Below are 20,601 nucleotides of genomic sequence, written 5' to 3'. Positions count from 1 at the left end.
GTTCACTCTTCCTAGAGAGACATTTCAAGGCAACTTGAAGCGGTTGCTCCGTAGCATGTCTGCCTTCTCCCAGATAGCTCACCAGGAGTAGTGCCAACATATTTTCCCTCCTGGCTTCTGAGCGCAGGTGACCTCTAAAGTGTTTGGGGCCCCCGGGGGTATCTATCAGAGTCAAGATTTCTGCATTTGGAGAAACCCAGGGCACACTTTTCTCTTACCTCCAATTCTTGTTTCCCTGGTTCCATCCAGTGTCAAGAGAAGCATAAAGTAAGCACCAGGGAAAACAGAACAGTAGAAAGGGAGAAGAGTCTCATGCACACTTAACTGTTGATGGAGGAAAAGAGGGGGGATCGCTTTGTAAGTGGAAGTCGGTTTAGAGATTGGGGGGAGGTGATCCTCATTGCCTCTGCCTCTGACAATCAAACAGCACATCATTCCAAACCAAGATCCTTCTCCTTACTTTGTAAAACAGATCCAGACAGCACGTGTTTCTTATTCGTTTATTGATTGTGACATACAGAGAAAGAGGGAAGGTGCGAGTGATAACTATTATCATCATGTACAGGTCCACCTTAAACTCAGTCAGTGTCTCTAGAATGCCATGGAACTAGAGCAAGCATATCGCTTTAAAAACAGAGCCCAATAGAACAAAGCAGTACTGTGTATAGTATAACTCAAGCTATGTACGTAGACATACATCATTTATGATCTCTATATAATTTATAACTATACAACACCACATTTGATTGAGGTAAAAGAGCCGGGGAGATTCACAAACAAATGCATAAACTCGGTATCTTCTTTGTAATGCTACAGAAAGCCATTTTACAAGCATAAAAGCCTCCAGCATGCTGGTAGAAATCTACTGATAAACATTTAAAATCTATTTTTATTTTGCTTTCTTGGAAACTAAGCCGAGATAAACAGAATTTAAGGCAACCTTTGGAAGTGTCAGTATTTCTTATTTTATCTGCCTTGTGGTAAATACCAGTCACAGTGACAATTAAAAATATTGAACAATAAAGGACAGAGGTTGGCACATCCATCCCACATCCACCTCATCCTCATAAAAAAAAACTGTTCTGTACTATGCAGAAAACTCCTATCTCTTGCACACCTTCCACTTCAACTTTGAGGAATAACACGATTGCTTTTGGGGGTACTTACTCAAAGCTATGGGCTGCAGATTTTCAATTTTGATTTCATGTCCGGGAAGCATTTACACAAGCCTGGATAATACTTTTTTTTTTTTTTTGGTTAGTGCAGAAAATGAAAACATACTGCGCGTAGGTTGTCCTGCTGCAAGCTAGTCCACACGGCTGTCCACTTCCATCGTGTCTTTGGAAAGATAAACCACCCAGTACACAAGGTTGAAGCCCGCAAATGCGACTGGGAAGAGAATTCGAGAATACTGGTCAATTTTACTGCTGCCCCCCAAAGCTGGGGAGGGAGTGGGGGGTGTGACGGGGGGAGACTGTAAGACAGGCCCTTCGGCGAGGCCTTTGCCCGCCTCAGCAGATGGGACTATCGGCAGCGTGAGAGAGGTGATTCTTTTCTTCAGATGGTACTTGGAATTGGACCTCTGGAAGAGAAGACAGATGTTCAATGTCAGCTGAAAGGTACACATCACTTACTGAATCGTTATTGGCACCATTGGTATTCATGATGCAAGTTAAAATACCCATTCTTTTTTTTTTTTTTTTTTTGTTAGTCAAGAGGCTTGAACTTGGGGCCTAGGTCTCTTCCTGAGCTTTTTCACTAGTGCTCTACCGCTTTGAAGCATAGCACCACTTCCCAGAAATTCGTCATCATATTTCAGGTTGCTACTAAGTCTGTGTTCCTCTCCCTGAGCAACACCACACACCAGGTAAGGAGTTTATGCAGGCCAAGAGTTAAGAGGAACCCTCGTGTTACCTACTTTTGCTGAATTTGGTTTTGGTTTCACAGTGCTCGGCATCAAACCCAGGGCCTGACACTTGCCAGGAAAGCATTCTACCCCTGAGCCACAAGTCCCAAGTCCCAGTTCTTTTAAAACAGTTGCGTTTCCATCTAGCATCCTAAAATGTAACACATCCATTTGGATGATGGAATAAATAGCTCAGAAACTATGGTGAGCATTTGACCACTAGGAGAGAATGGAGCCAGGTTGCAAAGTTCCACAGATGCATCTGGGACAGCTATTGTGGACAGTGTGTGTGTGTGTGTGTGTGTGTGTGTGTGTGTGTGTGTGTGTGTGTGTGTGTGTGTGTGTGTGTGTGTGTGTGTGTGTGTGTGCATGCGCGTGTACGTGTGTGTATGTGTGTGTGTGTGTGCCTGTATGTGGAGATGTGGTTTTTAACTGAACACAGAATGCTAACTACTCAATATAAGAAAACCACCACGGCCGGGCACTGGTGGCTCAAGCCTGTAATCCTGGCTACTCAGGGGGCTGAGATCTGAGGATCACAGTTCAAAACCAGCCCTGGCAGGAAAGTGTGAGAGACTCCCATCTCCAATAAACCACTCATAAAACCAGAAGTGGTGCTGTGGCTCAAATGGTAGGGTGCTTGCCTTGAGCTGAAGAGCTGAGGGACAGCACCCAGGCCCAGAGTTCAAGCCCCATGACCGACAAAAAACCAAAACAACAAGAACAAAAAAAACCCCACCACTCAGCTCACCAACATTGTTCTAGAAGCATTCCCAGCATACACCTCACATCATACACTTAGGAATTTGAATCAGCTGCAATTTAAGAAGAATAAACAAATGAATACAAAAAGTCCAGTGAATGATTAAGTGGGATTGTTTTCCTACCTTAATATCTATCTATCTATCTATCTATCTATCTATCTATCTATCTATCTATCATCTATCTATCTATCTATCTATCTATCTATCTATCTATCTATCTATCCATCTGCCTGCCCCTTTAGCTTGGAGTCAACCTTCAGCTAGAACCTTTCTGCAGTGGCCTTCTTCCTTTGCAATCTATCCCAAATGACTCGCCTACTTATGAGCACAGTTGTGTGTTGTTTTCTATCATTAAGTTCTCCTTCGGTAGTAAGGCAGTGCAGTGTGAAAGCAGCGTTTAACATGTGAGCAGACTGGGCAGTGAGTGGCGTCCAGGGAAGGCCAGTGCCGTATTCATGGCCACAGGGCCCTGGAAAGGCTGATTCCACGGCTGTTTCCTCCCCACATCTTTTTCTCTCTCAGGTATTCAGGTCTACGTCAGAGATTCAGGTTCGGTTCCGGTCTCGGCTCATCCCGTGCTGTGGGCGTTGGGAGGCTGTCCTCTGATTCCTGCTATTTCTCCTCTAGGCTCCAGCAATCTCTCCTCCAGCCAGCTTGTCTTGCTGGGTCTCTACCTTCACACGCTCGCTGTACAGAGCCTGATCTTGTAAAATGGCCTTCTTTCCTCCCTGGCAGCAAAATCGCTGCTTTGCAGCTTGGCGGGGTTTGTGGCTCACGTGGCAGGCTCCTGTGGCTTAAGCCAGCAACCCTGCGGCCCCAGGGCGAAGCAGCCTCCTCCCCTGTGTGGACGGAGCCCTGGGGGCCCGGTCACCTGCCCGTGTGGTGACATTTGGGCCGCAGCAAGCACCACCCCAGCAAGCTCTTTTTGCTCCCTTTTCCTTCCTAGACTTTATTGTTTGCTTGGCCATAAATATCTCTGCGTTTCTAAATTATAGTAGTCCATCACAGAGGTTTGAGGCCCAGTGTGCTTTTTAGAGATCAAGGGGAAAATCGGTTTCTTTACCCAAAGCCAAATGAATCTGCGTATCCAAGCTTGACTTCATGTCCTGTAATGAATTTCAAGCAGGGAATATCTCTTCTCTCAGCTGGTCCTATGGTAGACACTCTTGGTCAGAATTAAATAAACTAAAACTCTCGGACAGGACAAGACTTTAAAATAATATAAGGCCTCCTACTCCAGAATCTATTGATTCTGGATAGGAAATAAGTGACATTATCATCTATTTAAAAAAATATGCAGCATCCGAGAACTAAATCCCTAGCGTCAACAGACTGTATGTGATTAGGATCACAGGAACAGTATTTTGGTCTCAATTCATGCTGCCTGTTGTACAGGATAAACTTGGCATTTGTTTCCAAGAGTTTTCTATCTCGTTTCTCAGACCCTCCCTAATTTGGTTTTTCATCTAGTAAAATATTCTCTACCTGGGTAAGTGAGATGTCTCCCTGTTTCATCTTCTATGAGCTAAAAGCCAACATCTCCCTATGTATACCGAGCCCAGAAGCACTGTCCCCTTGTAAAATTCCTAACAACCACCACAGAGTGCGAAGAACACGGCTCTTGCAGGTAGATGACCTTCCCGGGCTCATCTTGACCTTTAATGGCTATCTGAAGCCTGTTCTCTTTCTTTCTTTAAGCCAAAGAAGGGCAGATAATGCCTCGTTTGTAGAGAGTAAAATGTGACTGTAGAACATAATGTGCTGCAGACATGGGAGGCGTTATTTGTCCTTCCCCTCTCCAGCAGTGTGGGATGGAGGAGCCATGCCGGAATCTCTTGGCATCATGACATCGTCACAAATTACTTAATGAGCATCGTCCAAAACAACCCCGATCCAGAGGTCAGGGGCACCCCAAAGAACCCAACTCTACGACACCTTCACACGAAATGCTGCTGGCCTGGAATAAAAGGCCCCTGTAAGTCGATGGCACCGTCCCTGATACACTGACCCCCGCAGTCCCCGTGGACATGGCTGAGTAGTTCCCAGAACACAAATCAGAAACGTCCAGTTCACAGCTGTGAATCTACGGCTTATCATGGGGATGCAGCTTAGGCAGAGATATCCAAGATATGATTTTCCTCTAAGCTCCAACTTCTTTTCTTTAAAGTTACAAATTGCTATGTTTTTCATAATGTTTCTCCTGTTTCTCTTTCAAGTATTCGAACAAAATATCTGGTATATGTGTGCATACTACAGACATATCTCCTTTTGCTCAGAAGACATTAGAACTTACTTTGTTATAGAACTATTCTTTTTATTTTATTTTTTTAAATTGTGTGTGTGTGTGTGTGTGTGTGTGTGTGTGTGTGTGTGTGTGTGTGTGTGTGTGTGTGTGTGTGTGTGTATGTGTGTCCAGTCGTGGGGCCTGAACTCTGAGCCTGGGTGCTGTCCCTCAGCTCTTCAGCTCAAGGCTAGCGCTCTACCACTTGAGCCACAGCGCCACTTACGGCTTTTTTTTTTCTTTTTGCTTATGTGGTGCTGAGGAATCGAACCCAGGGCCTCAGGCATGCAAGGCAAGCGCTCTACCACTGAGCCACCTTCCCAGCCCCGTCAGAACTATTCTTTATCTTTACATGCATGTGCTGCCTTTATACTCCATTCTGCCTCCTTGGCAGTATTACTCATGTAGCTGTGACCACCTTCTTCCATCTACGTATTAGCCTCCCTTTCCCAACATGAAATCTCCTGAATGACAGGAGACATTGTTTCCTTGCAGAAGTGTTTCAGGATGTCTAGTCAATACACAGAACATACTATAGTCTTTTAAGATGTATACTTCATCATCAACAAATGCATATAAGCCTAAACCTTTCTAGACATTGATGGGAGGAGATTTTTCAAAGGTGGGTGTATATAAACTTTTATTACATTATATTTTAATGGGTTGTTGGATGCTGCTTTATATTGCAAATGCCATTTCTAAATACTGTTGATATGCATAAGTTGCATGCATAATTCTATTTATTCCTCGAACATATCCTTAATATCATTATAGTCATTTCAGAAGTAATAAATGGAAGCCTAAGGAGGCTCTGTTGAGAGAAGGTTGAAAGGCAGCATTCTTAGCCACTTGTACGCTGTTCACTGCACGCTTCTGAAACTCACAAGTACACCGTTTTGTTTTTCACTATGGCAGGCTGTTGTATGACATGTTGGGGTGTTGAGCGAGCTTCCTGACCGCTTCCCACAAGATAGCAGTAGCGCTCCTCAACACAAGTTCCAACCCCCAGACACACCCTCAGACCCGTCAGAGAGAAAAATACCCTTGCAGTGAAAATCACTCGTTCAAGTTCACCATTGTGTTGCTGTCCAGCAGTGGTTGTGGGGGTTTCTAGCGGGCTGCGAAGGGCATAGGTTAGAGGAAACGCAAGCGTCCGGGCTACCTTGCCTGCTAGGTAATCAGCGAGTGGACCCTTGGGAATTGACAGCCCGCAGATTCTGGGCATCCGTTTAGGAGAAACACAGTAACTATCTGACATGAGGAGAAAGCCAGTTTGGCAAGCCAGTCAAGCTACAGGTTTGCATCAGCCTGCCTGCTCTCTCTCGGAAGCCCCGCCGCTCGGGTTGATGGTAAAATAGGCTTTTGTCAGAGTCCAGACGAGGGCTCAGCTTGGGGCTGTCATGGTTTTGAGTAGAACACCCGTGGTTTTGAATTTTTCCAGGGCTTCCCTGCTGCTGGGAGCCATCCTGCTTTAGGTATTTTTGGAGCACCTCTTTGTTTTAAGTGAAGTCTGCGGCAAAGGTACTTAGAGTCAAAGTGCACAACGCGACAGCTAATTGTTTGAGACAGGGCTAAAGCGTCTGGGGAAATGTTCGGGACAATTTTGAGCATAGTGTTTTTTTTTTTTTTTTTTAACGAGGGAGCAATGTGTAACCTCTAGATAGAGAAGATACTCCTGCCAAGGCTGCACTATCAAATGGGCAAAGTGACCAGGATAGAAGAGCTTTTGATGTATTTCAGAAACATATTATTAATCTTTATGGGGAAGATGAACTCGGTTGGATTTGTTTGGCATTTACATCATAGCCGATAGAACTGGGAACGTAGATGACCCCAGAATTTCTACAAGGATGCAGCTTATTGGCATGAAGCTGTGGATTTAGGGGAAAGCACAATGGGAGGGGCTCTGGGTGGAATTGGATATAAGACATGGAGAACAACAACTTGTCCACACCCCTCCTCTCCTTCATCTCAGTCTGCCCTTCAGCCATACACTGGCACCACTGTGCAGAAGGGGGCACATTATCTTCATTCTAGGCAGTCTGACGGCCTAAAAGCCTTTAATTGGGAATTAATGACAAGATTCAGAAGAAATCATGGCAGAATTTGCAACAGAGGAGACAAACTTTTCAGCATTTCTACCCTTCGCATCTGTCTAGGTAAATGAGTGTAGCGTGGTAGCAGCCCAGCCTGCCTTGACGAGAAGAGGAGAGAAGATGGCCATAGGTTGTATTTCCCTTTCTAAGGCCAAGTCTTTATCAGACACCTTTGTACTTCGGGCACAAGGTCATGCTCGTCAGTCTCAGTTGTGACATGGCTCTTCCAGGGATGGGGAGAACCAAACTTAGGAGACACTCTTACCCGCCTCCTCCTTGTATTTCTAGCTGCCCCCTTTGATCACAATGTATTCTAAGCTCCTCAGTTTGTCTGTCTTGCTGATAGACAGGCAGGTCCATGAGAAGAGGCCCTAGGATGCCCCTCAGCATTCTGCAAAGGTCCCCACACCTAAGTACACTTGATATACATGCAGGTGCCAGGAATGAGGCCATGTGTATACATAGGCACACAAGCAATAAGAGTCTAATGAAAATGAAAAGATAACATCCATATAGAGTTCTACGCATGGCTGACAATATTATGATCCATTTCATGTGTCATATTTCTTATGGAGAGGGCATGTCACGTGAAGAATAAGAAGAGTAACGGAGGGTGGGAGGGAAGAGCATATTCACACTCAGGAACATGGGAATAAGGCCTTAGACCTTTAAAATAACACGCAAACTAGCAAAGGATGCAAAATAGATCCAGGGTCAAACTTGGTCTTACATACCTAACAAGCATAGTAGGTTTGAACTTATTAAGAGAGGAATGACTCTATAATGTTAAAATAGCATACCAGATTTTAAAAAAAACCAGTAAGGAAACATATCATATAAACTGTAGAGAAAGTATCTACTTAAAACCTAAATCAAAAATTACATCTCCAACCAGGCACGGCAGCTCACACCTGTAATCCTAGGTACTCAGGAGGCTGAGATCTGAGGATCACAGTTCATATCCAGCCCAGACAAGAAGTCCCACAAGACTCTTATCTTGAGAAAACCAGAAGTGGAGCTGAGGCTCAAATTGGTAGGGTGCTAGCTTTGAGCAAAAGAGCTCAGGGACAGCGCCCAAGTCTTGAGTTCAAGCCCCATAACTGAAAAAAAAATTACATTTCCAATTCCAAATGCCTTACATACAAAGAGATGATGCATCTAGTGAACTCTCCTGAGAATTTGCTTTAATGTGTCTTTCTAGGTTTGAGTTGTAGATTTTTTAAGTGCCCGATTTTCTTTGACACTGTTATAGTAAGTTTCAAGGTCAAAAAAATGATAAAAAATGTAATAATACATTTACCTACATCTATTTTAAGCAGTTTTCTCTGAAGGACACTGAGCATATTAAAACATAAAACAGAATCATGTGAAATAACCAACCACTTAATCTAGTTCAACTCTACCATATTTGCCAGAGTCCGTCTTACTTAAATAATGTTGTTTTGATTACCACTGAATAGGCATTTTTAAATACCATGATATTTTCGAGAAAAAATATGACCTTGCAATCATAGCACACCCTTGGGTAATATAAATGTCAGATGTGTAATTTATGTTTGTTCCTGTGCAGTATTTAAGGCAACTCGCCAAGTTGTGACAGGAACAAATAAAATGTAATCGCCTGCACTTGTTTTTGAGATGTTCGGGGTTTGAATTTTTGATCTGGTTATTTGGGTTTATAATTTTTGTACTTCGGCCTTTTAGGAACAACCTTCTCCTTTTTTAAGATTTTTTTAAGTGGACTTATTTTCAGAAATACAATTTTTCCTAAGAAAAAGAAGCAACTTGCAAGAGAGAGTGCTTTGCGGTGGTTTAAATGCAAGTTTTCCTCCAGCTTCTCATAGTATCTGCTCATTATGTATGACTATTTTAGGATTGTATGAGATAGTTTATAGAGAGACCCGAGAACTTAAATTGCAACTTATTAATAAATTATACCTTTAAATAGTGGCTTACAGAATGGGCATGTTATCTCTAAAGATTAGAAATTTGATTCTTCTTCATATTATGTATTTCAAAAAAGATGAAGAATTTGAGTTTTTCTTATTTCAGTATCTGACCAATGAGCCCATTCAGAATCTATTTTTAAACCTATTTCTCAAGAATTTCTCTTTGAATATTTTCTGTTTTTCAAACATGCACATTAAATTCTAATACTTTATAGATATACGTCTAGAGAGTATATGTATGGCCTTTGTTCAACATGTAGACTATATACTTTATAGGCATGCAGATAGCTTACAGGAGAGTTACTTAAGCATAAAACAATTCTATTGGGCTGGGAAGATGGCTCAGTGGTAGAGCGCTTGCCTTGCACTTGCATGCCTGAGGCCCTGGGTTCGATTCCTCAGCACCACATAAGCAAAATGAAAAAAGCCGGAAGTGGCGCTGTGGCTCAAGTGGTAGAGCGCTAGCCTTGAGCTGAAGAGCTGAGGGACAGCGCCCAGGCCCAGAGTTCAGGCCCCACGACTGGACCAAAAAAAAAAAAATTCTATTAAATATTTGGAATTCATTTTTCCTGCAAACAGTTATAGCCAAACTTGCATTTACTGTGCTGTGCTGTAGCACATTTTTTTCAGACAACTTACATTTTTGTGATCTTTCCAACCACCTATATATACAAGGAGAGTCAAAGACCGAATATTGAGAATGACCTTGCCTACATTCTCAAAGGATTTCATGCAGTGGTGTACAAAACAAATGTTATATCCAGTGATGTGCAATCTGCTGTATTTGAGTTGTTGAGAAATCATTGGGGAAGGGAAGCCCTAGGCTTTGGTAATACGAATATCAGAAAGTTTGCAATCCCTACTTTTTCTGCCAACGAGTAAATAACACCCCCCTCCCCACCCATGGGAGATTCTGCTTTTTTGCAATTAGATTGGATCACTGGATGTTTGGATGGCAAATCCTCCCTTTTCCCCTACATTCCTTTCTTCCTCCCTCCTTCCCTCCGTCCCTCTCCTTTCCTGAACAAGCTTAATCCTAGAAAAAAGAAACCTTTACATGTTTTTACTTGATGTTGAAATGGCCTTCTTTGATTTCCCAGAGAAAAGATGGATATTTAAATGAATTTTTTAGTTTATTACAGAGAAAATGATCATATAAACCTTTTAGCCAGTAAGGGCCTGACATTTAGGGATGTCAAATATTCATAGCTTTCCGGTTGTTTTTTTAATCATAAAGTTAAAACCAGGGATTATGATGCTGCATGGGGTTTTGAAATTTGGAACTGTGTACCACAATTCATCAATTATAGAAGATTTCCATTTTCCTCTTTGGGGGGAAATAGCTACCCTTTGGGGTTAGGATTAAAAAATATAAAAATCATACCTGTCAGTCAATTTTACAATTGATTTTGTCAAAGTGTGAAGCCCGTTAGAAATTACTCATACATGAAACTGAAATTTTGGAGTAGATTTATAGCAAACTTAAGTGCAACTTTGTTTCTTATTCAAAAATCTCTGGGTGTGGCCACAGTGAATTCAAGGTAAACATTTCTCACTGGTAATACACTTACTGATGTACATTATTTAGATGAGATTGGGCCCGGGCAGGGTGGCATGGATGGTAAAGCAATATATGCATCTTATGTACTAATGTAAATATGATCATATTTTAATGGAAATTAAATCATTATTTTATGACTCAGCATTCAGAGAATATATTATGATTTTTAAGTCTTTCTCTCATGAAACAAAGCAGCAAGCAGATTTCTCACAAAAATTGTCCATTCCTTGAGAGTCCCTGCTTCTTTCAGACACTGAAAGCCTCATTAGGACATTCTTAACACACACACTCACACACACACTCACACACTCACACTCACACACATACACACACACATACGCATACACATATACACACACTCATACACACGTACACACATACACACACTCAAACACATGCACATACACACACACACACTCACACACACTCATACACATACACTCACACTCACACACATACACATACGCATACACATATATACACATGTACACACATACACACACTCACACACGCACATATACACACATACACACACACACACACACACTTTGTTCTCCTCCAGTTGTAGGAGTGAACTTGTTCAAAGGAAAACATCTAAAGACTTAGCAGAATTTCTAGTCTCCTCAGAGTTCCCGAAATGTGCCAGAACAAGTAAGAAAGATTAAAGAATACTGAAAGTTGAGAGCAAAGGTAAATGCGAGATTGTTACTTGGCTTATTTCTGTGAAGTTGAAGGCAAAATGGATCTGGCTTCTGGAACCAGAGTTACGCAACTCCGCTCAACTAATATTACCTGGGGCCATTTATGGGCTTGTAGTCGTTATTGTAATATTACTTGGGCCCAGTTATTCATTGGCTGGTAGTCAGTTGAGTAACGTTGGAAAAGAAAACACTTACCACAATAATCTCAGCTTCCATGGGCTCGGTGGCTGTTGACGCTGTGGCTGAGCCCTGGGCGGCCTCCTGAGCCTTCCTTTTGGCCTTCTGGGACTGCAGGTTGGTGAAGTAGTTGACCGCTGCAAACTCAATCAGAGCCGAAAAGACAAACGCAAAGCACACGGCGATGAACCAATCCATAGCCGTGGCATAGGACACTTTGGGCAGAGAGTGCCGGGCACTGATGCTCAGCGTGGTCATGGTTAAAACAGTGGTGATTCCTAAAAGGAAAATGAATGGAAAATGCAGTGTTAGCCTCGGAGATCCAGTGACAGAATTAAATGAGCCCCTGTTGGTGGGGCAGAGGGGCGGGAGGTGGGTGGAGGGGGGTTGGGATGGATTAAGCAATGTAAGAACATTGCAAGTCATTTTTTTTGTTCTTTCATTGGACTAGGATTTCTCATCATTATTTTCAGAGGTATGCTCAATTTGACATGGCTCAAACTTAGCGCAGTGATTTATGTAATTGCTCTAAAGTGATTTTTTTTTTGGAACTGTTTAACTTTACTACTGAGAAAATGATGAATAGTTTTCGTTGTTTCCTGCTGGAGAAACATAACAAATTATCACTTAAGTAAGAACATCTTGAATTTCTGATCAACAATATTTGTCGTTGTAGTTCAGAAGTCTTTCTGGTAGGAGAATTAACATAAAATTAGGTTTGTCAGTTAACAAAATTGAGGTTTTAAGGGTAATTGTTTACTCATGCAAACGCATCTCACCTCACTTCTGTCAGAGTTTTATTTATTTCACTGTGACTTGGAAATTTACACAATTGGCTGATTAGTTATGCCGATGGGAAGAACCCATAATGTGAATATTCTCTTGTGCAGTTTTAATACGGTAAGTTTAAAAAGCAGGACTTTGTGAGATTTTAGTGCAGCTCTGGCTTTTCCTGTAGTCAACTAAACTTGTCATGAAGAAAATCCAGTAAACACAGCCCTTGGTGCTGACAGTATTTTCGGTGACAGCTCTTTTTCTTTTCTTTTTTCTTTATTTTTTGGTCGGTCCTGGGGCCTGAACTCAGGGCCTGGGCGCTGTCCCTGAGCTCTTTTGCTCAAGACTAGTGCTCTACCAGTTTGAGCCACAGCTCCACTTCCAGTTTCTCAGTGGTTAATAAGAGTCTCATAGGGACTTTTCTGCCAGGTCTGGCTTTGAATCATGATCCTCAGATCTCAGTCTCCTGAGTAGCTAGGATGACAGGTGTGAGCCACCAGCACCCAGCAACAGCTCTTTGTCTTATTGTTTCATTTTGCTTGATTAATATGTGGAGGGATTTTATACCACATTGATGGAAGTGAGAAGTTTGGTTGAGCTACAGGAAACTAGTAACTACTTTTAGACCTGCAAAATGATAACATTTTGGTGGTTCACCCTAATGAAAGCAAATGTAGTGTATGTGAGGGTGCTATGTCTTAGTCTTCTGTTTACTCTTAGCTATTACCTTTTGTTCTATAATGTTTTAATATAAATGTCAATAGAAAACCAGCCAGAATTCTTATTGAGATGAATATTTTTCTGGTTGATTATCACACAACTTACTAGTGAATCAACAACCACAAAAAAAAAAAAAAGAGGAGAGGGTTGTTTTCCATGATAGATACATCTGGTGAGTCTGTGGACAAAAAAAAGTGCACGGGTGTGAGCATTCACCCCAAAATCTACCAGCTCTGAGCACTGGAGGATAAACGTGAACAGTGCTGGGAGCAGGAGACATACCAAAGACAGTCCTGGCGGGGACTGACTCCTTGTTGATCCAGAAGGACACCTGGGAGAGGATAACGGTCATGATGCACGGCGTGTATATCTGTATCATGAAGTACCCCATCTTCCTCTGCAAGTGGAAGTGGACGGTCATGATCACATATTCACCTGTGGGAAGACACGCACATCAGAATTCTTGTGGTTGGCAGTCTGCGGGAAGAATGCAGGCGACTACGAATCTTGCACGGATGAGAGGGAAATCAGCAAAGGCATTTTGCAGTGGACGGGAAATGGGCTGGAAGGCAGCCCAGCAGTGCCTTGATTTCTGCGAGGGTCTGCTTGTCTTATATTTACCAAATGACTCGTCCCACGACTACACAGATCCCCAAATGCACCCAGTTGCAAAATCAGCTACTCATCCCTCCCCAAACACACATTTTTCTGAGCCCAGGAGCTGCAGAGGGACATTTTGAAAACGTGGACACTGGAACGGGCAGGTTCTTACCTGTGTTGGACTTCATGGTCTCGCTGGACACCGTCTGTCCAATCAGATCGTACTGGAGGAGACTCGATGATTCTTCCGGGACTTCCACTGAGTACAGCGGTCCTTTTTTCCATGTATATATGATTTCACTTTTGGGATAAGCATCTGAATTTTTGAAACAAACATAGCCATGGATAAGACTAGTTGGTCTTCTCTGTCTCTGTCTCTCTCTCTTATTAAAGCGAGGACACTCTTTTCCCGAAGTCACACTAATATTTTTCTTTTCTAGACTTTGGCTAAAACAAAATAACTGCATACTTTGAGTGATTTGACACTCAGAAGACTTTGTATGTTTTTTTTTTGTAACTTACAACTCCCAAACTTGAGGGGACAAGCATGCCCATCCATAGGGAAGTTCACCAGCCTCATGGGGCAGTCAGCGTTGATGGTCAGCCTGGGGCATGGAAAAAGACAGCTGTCAGTCTGGTTGGTGGATGAACCGCTTGAACAGCGGAAAGGGCCTTGGAGAACACCTCACCTCATGGTGTACAGAATGGTCCCGTTCTGCATTAACCTGAAGAGCTTGTTCGGGGTCGTCATGTTGTGAGCAATGGACTTCTTGCCATTCCTGAAGAAAGTGTCAGGGGTCCAGATCTTACTGACCATCAGGTTATTCAAGCTCAGAATCTCCGCGGGCCCTCTAAACCTCAGCCTCTCATCAGTCCAAGTCTGGCGGAAGAAAACGTCCATTGTGTACTCCTAAAAGAAATGAGACATTCACACAGACACAGGCTGGGGAGATGGGTGGCTGGAATAGTCCATTCCTTAGCTTCTACAGCCAGTCCTAAAACGAAGCAATAATGCATGTTTATGACATGCACCTACTTCTCAGGAAACCAACCAGTAATTTAATAGCAAGTAAATAATGACTTTTATAATCAATGAGTTGTAAAATACGATATATATGGATTCTATTCAGTGAGTGGTTTATAATCCATAAACAATGGTTTTGGTGAGTCAATCCATTGTTCAAACCAAGGGAATTTGTAATACTATAAAACATAGTGTTTTCTGTACATATGTAAGCTTCCTTTTCCCATCTTAACTTTCTTCCACTTTCTACTCTATGAACCTTTCTGTATCTACCTCTCAAATTTACAAAATGAAAAAAAGAGAAATTTGTATAGTTTAGGCCTGGTGCTGGTTCTCCTGCAATCAGTCTGCCATTCTGTGGGGCATCTCACTCACCTTGAATGGGGTCTCAGTACAGTTCAGCACGGCTCCAAGAATAGAGAGACTTTATTGATTAGCACATTATGGTTGCATATCATAATTATTTTATATTGTGGTCAGAGGACATAAAAGCAAATACTGCCATGATCATTCTAAACAGGCATCATTCAAAAATGCATCGCAGTTAGGATTTGTAATTTATAGCTCTGATAAAATAGTGATTTTAAAAATGGCGATAAAGGCAATTACAAAAGTCAACATGAAATTACAGTTTATAGTCATATCAATACACTACAATACCTACTTTGTACATTCCTTATAGAACCATTAAGTAGTGGCTAGATTTGAAGAGATATGTGATGTAATGCACACTATTCCCATAGCATAGTGATCCATGCTTAGGACACTGCAAATATATTTTAAAAGAGTCACATGCATGAAATAAAATTCCAAGGACTTTATTAATGCAGAATACGGTCATAGATATTTATACGAGGGTGAGTCATTATTTGACTAAAAATATAATATTAAAGCAATCAGATTCTGCATTGTTCTGACTCACTTTCCTCTTCAAGTGTCAAGATAGTAATCTCTCAATAAAGCTCCTCTCTCTTCTCACTGCTCCTTTCCTTCCTCCTTTGATTCCATCCTCCTTTCCTTTCTTTTCAACTCAAAACTTAAGTCTCCCGAATCTGTTTATCCTGAATTCCAATTCCCCACTAACACCTCCTTATGGGTAGCTGTGTGTATCTCTACCCTCGCCTGAGTAGCTTAGCTCCTGGGGAATATGCTACCTGAGCACTGTGCAGGAATATCATGACACACTTAGTTCTAGAACACTTGTTCAGGTTTTCATTGCCACTTGCTATAAATAGTCTCTTACGAATGCTGCAGCCATCTGTACCTGGAGCAGAGTCTCCAGCCCCCCGCTGGGCGCTCTGCACTGGAAAAGGTGCACAGCGCCAGCCTTTCCAAGTGACTTCTACTCAGTAAAACACGCTGGCGACGATCTGTTAGAAGAGACAGGCAGCTCTGGCTCTTCACAAGTATCCTTGACCGTCACTGCAGCTTTGCAGTGAAAATGGTTGTCACTGACCGGGGCTTTGCCAGGAAGGAGGAAGTCTTACGGGGCATACTATGTGAATGGAAGAGAAGCTTCCATCTTAAGAAGTCCTCTCATGCTGAAGTGTCCGGCCGGGTCCTCAGTGAGAGGCGAAGGGCCCTCCTCTGAGCCCCGGCCCGCCCAGCCCGCCCAGGAATCTGGAGCCAAGCACGGCAGCAGCGCCCGGTACAATCAGCAGCGGGACGCAGCAGCTCTTGCTTCCCAAGCACAACACCCAACTCACCATCTCCACGTCGGACACTGGCCCGAAGCTGGTCACGTAGATGTCCGTTTTGACTTCGGTGACAGCACCTGCAATGAGCTCACAGGGACAGGGCAGTTACCACCAGGGCTGCAAGGAAGCGACAGCCGATGAACCCACGCAACCGAGTAACCGAAACTGCAGCCCACCCCCACGCAAGCCAGGGTCCAGCCAGGGGGCTGGTTCCTCCACCTTTGCCAACTTACTCCACTGCCTTCCGTTAAATTTATTCTAACCAGTACGAAGGAATGGAAGCTAACTGGTATGATATTCGAATAAATCACATACATACATATGTGTGTAGGTAGAGATGTGTGCACATACACATGTATATGTTTATACATATAAACACCTATGTAGACACATACACGTATGTGCATCAATGGAGTCCACAATCCAGATGCTAAAGAAAGTGTGTTATACGAGGATCCTTTCAGCCCCCACCCACCCCATGAAGCATCCACACATGCACACCACAGCTAGGGCCTGGTGGGACAGTTCAAGCAGCCACCTTAATACCACTGATGGAGAGCAGAGGAGAGACTGCAACACACAAGGTCTTTCTCTACATCTTCCCACCCTGCCAAACGACCTGCCTCGGCTGGGGCTGGGATAAGAAGGAAGAAACCTCAGGCGCCCGGCGGAGCCAAGAGGGAGCTGCTCACCCCCAAATCCTGGCCGCAGGCGATTGTCGTAGCCCTCAAGCAAGTTGTCCAGGATGCGGCTGACATTTTCTGAATAGAAGTTGCCTCCCTCTTCCAGCTGAGCCTCGGCATCTTCTACCCTGAAAGGAGAGCGTCAGGGATGCTCACACAAGATAGATCACCTATCATACACGCTATCATACATGCTCCCTCTGCTAAAGGAAGGAAACATCACAGACACGTCTTACTCACCAGAGAACAATGGCCAGCCAGGGCAGAAGAGACACCATCTTACCGTTCACCTTCACCCTCTTCCTGCCTCTTCCTCTCCCTAGCCAGCTCTCCTTCGCCAGTCAACTAGACTGATCTTCCAAACCCCTCATATCTCTCTCACTTAAGTCTTAGTCAGTAGTCCGACAGAGGAAGAGGCTCCCAGGAAAACTTGGGGGGGGTGGTTCTCCTTGTCTTCTTTTTACTTGTTTCTGTCTCCTCACGTGGAACAAGGGGGTTTGAGGTCCTAGACTAAGTCCTGCAGACACACAGCCTCCTCCGTCTACCTCCGTTGGGAAGTGAAGCGTCGGAAGGGACAGTGCATGGCCGGGCAGCAGTGACAATAATCGAGTACGGCATCAGGGGAGATGAGAAGGAAGGAGTGCACCGCCAGGGCTGGCACGGGTCCGCGGGGCCTGTGAGGGAATCTGGAAAGCGGTGGCATCTTGCTGGTTGAGATCATGTTCCAATGGGCTCAGCATTTATTATTTCTATGGTTCACAGATGGATTCCTACATGACTCTTTCTGCTTGGAAAGGCAAACACTAGGATTTCCCTGGATTCGCTTTCAGGCTTCCACTGGCTCCATTGGCTATAAATACACTCCCATTTAAAGAAATAGTCGATGGATATTTATTGAGCAGCATCTTTATCACATACCAATTCTGGTCATCTTGGCGGTGGAATCAGAAAAGTTAAGCACCTTTGATCCTACCTGTCAACATTGCCTATTATCAAGCTAAGACATACATAGGTTCTACCATCATCTTTACACAATTTAATTGGTTTCAAGAATGTTGCCACTGAGAGACCTAAGAAATGGGTGACGAAGTTGTCCGTGCAAAAATCCAATTGAGACTCAAGCATGATAAACGTAGGAAATGGCAGCATTGTTGGGTAAGAACTTTCAAGACTTGCTACAGCCAGGGGTCAAAAGCAAAGTGCCCGAGTGTAAAGAATAGAATTTTAAGTATGTTTTAGTAGGAAGAAGCTATAGCAAAAAAGTCCTCATAAACCCTTAAAATGTCAATATTTAAGTGAAAATAATAGACTACAATGAATGAAAGGACTAAAATTAAATTAATATAACTAAAACTATAATAAATAAAGGCATCATGAAAATTCAGGAGCATACGATGAAGGATCCAATATTTCAATTCACTGTCATCCTGCTAATTACATTCATTTACTTGGTTCATAGTCTATACCTTCGGAATTTCAATTCTACAAAGACAGTGGCAACTTATACAGACATATTTAGCCCAGTGTTAAGAGTCATATCTGAAAACATGATGTAAATGATTTGGAAACAGTTTAGAAAATTATGGGTAGCCAAATGGAATCGAGGTGAGGGAGAAAGCGCACAAGGTTGTCTGTGGTTCTGATGACTGAGATTCATCGTTACAGGGAATTTTCTGGTCACTCAGAATTTTTCTGGTTACTCTTCAAAAGCCTGCATTCTCTCCAACATCCCTGAAATTGCTTTTAGCATCTTTTCTCTTATATTGTTCATGTAAAGTGAACAAGGGGAAACTTTACCCTGGTCCCAGTTGTCTTCTTTTAAACCATATAAAATCGTTTCTTTGGGAAAGACTGTCTGGTTGCCATTGAAGCAAAGATGCCTGCCCTCTTCCAGCTCCCCTCTAATGTAAGCTAAACATTCTACAGTGTTTCCCGGTTACCAGTGGAATCCTGTTCCCACATTTTCCACATCTCTTCTCACTGACTTCACACTTCCTCTTACTCAAAACCCCAGAGTATGTGGTACACATGGGCCTATGAATGAATTCTCTGATCATTTTTTACTACCAAGTATTTTTAGTCAAACTTAGGTAGACATGTTATCTAAGCCTATATTGAACCGTGTTACCTTGTTAGATTTGTATCATTTCTATGAAAATGTTGACCACCCATCTCTGATTCACGGGATTAGAGAGAGAAGTCAATGAGTTTTCTAGATTATGTTTTTACATGGAATAAAATGGATCATGGGTGAGACTGAGCATTTTACACATAAGCCTATAGAATAGGGAGAGTTTTTCCTTAAAGTCATGTTTTCAACAAAGAACAAGTAGTAGTTATTACATGTGTCTCTAAAGAAAAGATAAACATCTGTGGCTGTATTCTGATAGGTTTAAAATCAATTACTAAAAGAATACATTCCTTTTCTAGTCTCAATAGGAGAAATAAATCCTAGAGTTAGAAGATACCACAGATGATGAAGTCTGTTCTTTCCTCCTATACCCGGAACTTAACTTTAAGTGACTCTGTTGGTCCAGGAAGTCTTCCAGAGGCTCATGTTGAGCAATTTCAAGGATTCCTGTGTTCAGACATTGCTAAGAGGATGTGTGTGTGTGTGTGTGGGGGGAAGGTCTGTTCGTAACAATGCTAATGGATGGCAGTATTATTTACCTGTGCAACTAGCATGGAGCAGGAGCTCAAGGACCTGACAGCAGCTGTAACGCTAGGACAGGTATAACCATGTTGCAGCGCTATGACTGCAAACCAGCATCTCTCCTCACTCAGGTAATTGCTCTCCTTTGCCCAGTGTGGGCGTGTGTATCTCCCACCTGTCCATACCACAGCTGCTTCTGCAAAGTAAGTTTCTCTTTGAATCACCTTGGACAGCTACTTGCTCGCTTTGTTGTTTGTGTGCAGTGGGAAATCTACAACAACCATCCCACATGAATAATACTCAACTTTACAGAAGGACTGTGTGAGAAAATATCCCTATTTCTGTCTAATATTTCAATTCCTTACACCACCAACACAGCACTGCTTTATGTGTATGGATTGCCTTTTTAAAGATTCAGGATAATTAGCAGAAATTATCACATGTAAAGAGAAAGCTTATCATCAGATGTTAAACTATTTCCCGTGATAAACAAATACTAATAAGCCTCTCCGGGCATGCATGTTTGTATCCATGTGTAAACCAACAGAATAGTCAAGATACATAGAAAATTGCCTCTTGGACAGCAGCACACAGTTGCATCTTCTCATACCACACGTCCACAGATACTTCCAAGAGAATGGAAAGAGGAAGAAAGGAAAGGGAAAGGAGGGAAGGAAGAGGGGAGGTAAAGAAGGAGGGAGGGATGGAATCCGCCTAGGTGCCCTTCACCAGATGAACACAAAAAGAAAATGTGGCATTTCTACACAGCGGTGCTTGATTCAGGCAGGAAATGAGGGCGATCGTAAGCCATTTTCTTGTAAAAAACAAAAACACCAACAAAACACACACACCTGTGTTGAGAGGATCCAAGCAGCATTTCCTCTCTTGGCAATAAACTCACTGTGAACAAGACGAAAGCTCACGTGGAGGTGCCAGAGAAGAGCACCCGCGAGCTTGGCGGTGTTCCCCTGCAGGGTCTGTAGGTAGCAGAGCATAGAGCTCGGTGTCCAGCCCC

The 20,601-nt window shown here is 42.9% G+C and overlaps 1 protein-coding gene across 2 annotated transcripts; it reads right to left on the bottom strand.

The window, feature by feature from the left end:
* Positions 1 to 503: 503 nt before the first annotated feature.
* Gabra6 (gamma-aminobutyric acid type A receptor subunit alpha6) lies at positions 504 to 18,819 on the bottom strand. 2 transcript variants are annotated; one of them, XM_069994041.1, is made up of 10 exons: positions 18,731 to 18,793; positions 17,174 to 17,619; positions 16,943 to 17,061; positions 16,260 to 16,327; positions 14,219 to 14,439; positions 14,052 to 14,134; positions 13,702 to 13,845; positions 13,212 to 13,364; positions 11,454 to 11,713; positions 504 to 1,582 (listed from the first exon to the last, which is right to left on the bottom strand). In XM_069994041.1, exons 2-10 carry the CDS (start codon positions 17,209 to 17,211, stop codon positions 1,307 to 1,309), a joined length of 1,362 nt encoding a protein of 453 aa, XP_069850142.1. In that variant the 5' UTR covers positions 17,212 to 17,619; positions 18,731 to 18,793; the 3' UTR covers positions 504 to 1,306. The 2 variants fall into 2 exon arrangements, with proteins under 2 accessions (XP_069850142.1, XP_069850143.1); XM_069994042.1 differs by lacking the exon at positions 17,174 to 17,619 and having other exon boundaries at positions 18,731 to 18,819.
* Between the last annotated feature and the right edge of the window lie 1,782 nt (positions 18,820 to 20,601).

Source organism: Dipodomys merriami, unplaced genomic scaffold, assembly GCF_024711535.1.
Source record: "Dipodomys merriami isolate MVZ:Mamm:240054 unplaced genomic scaffold, mDipMer1.0.p SCAF_44, whole genome shotgun sequence".
In the NCBI taxonomy this organism is placed as follows: Eukaryota; Metazoa; Chordata; class Mammalia; order Rodentia; family Heteromyidae; genus Dipodomys; species Dipodomys merriami.
Note: the sequence above shows the minus strand (reverse complement) of the source record. Positions and strands in the feature narration are given on the sequence as shown.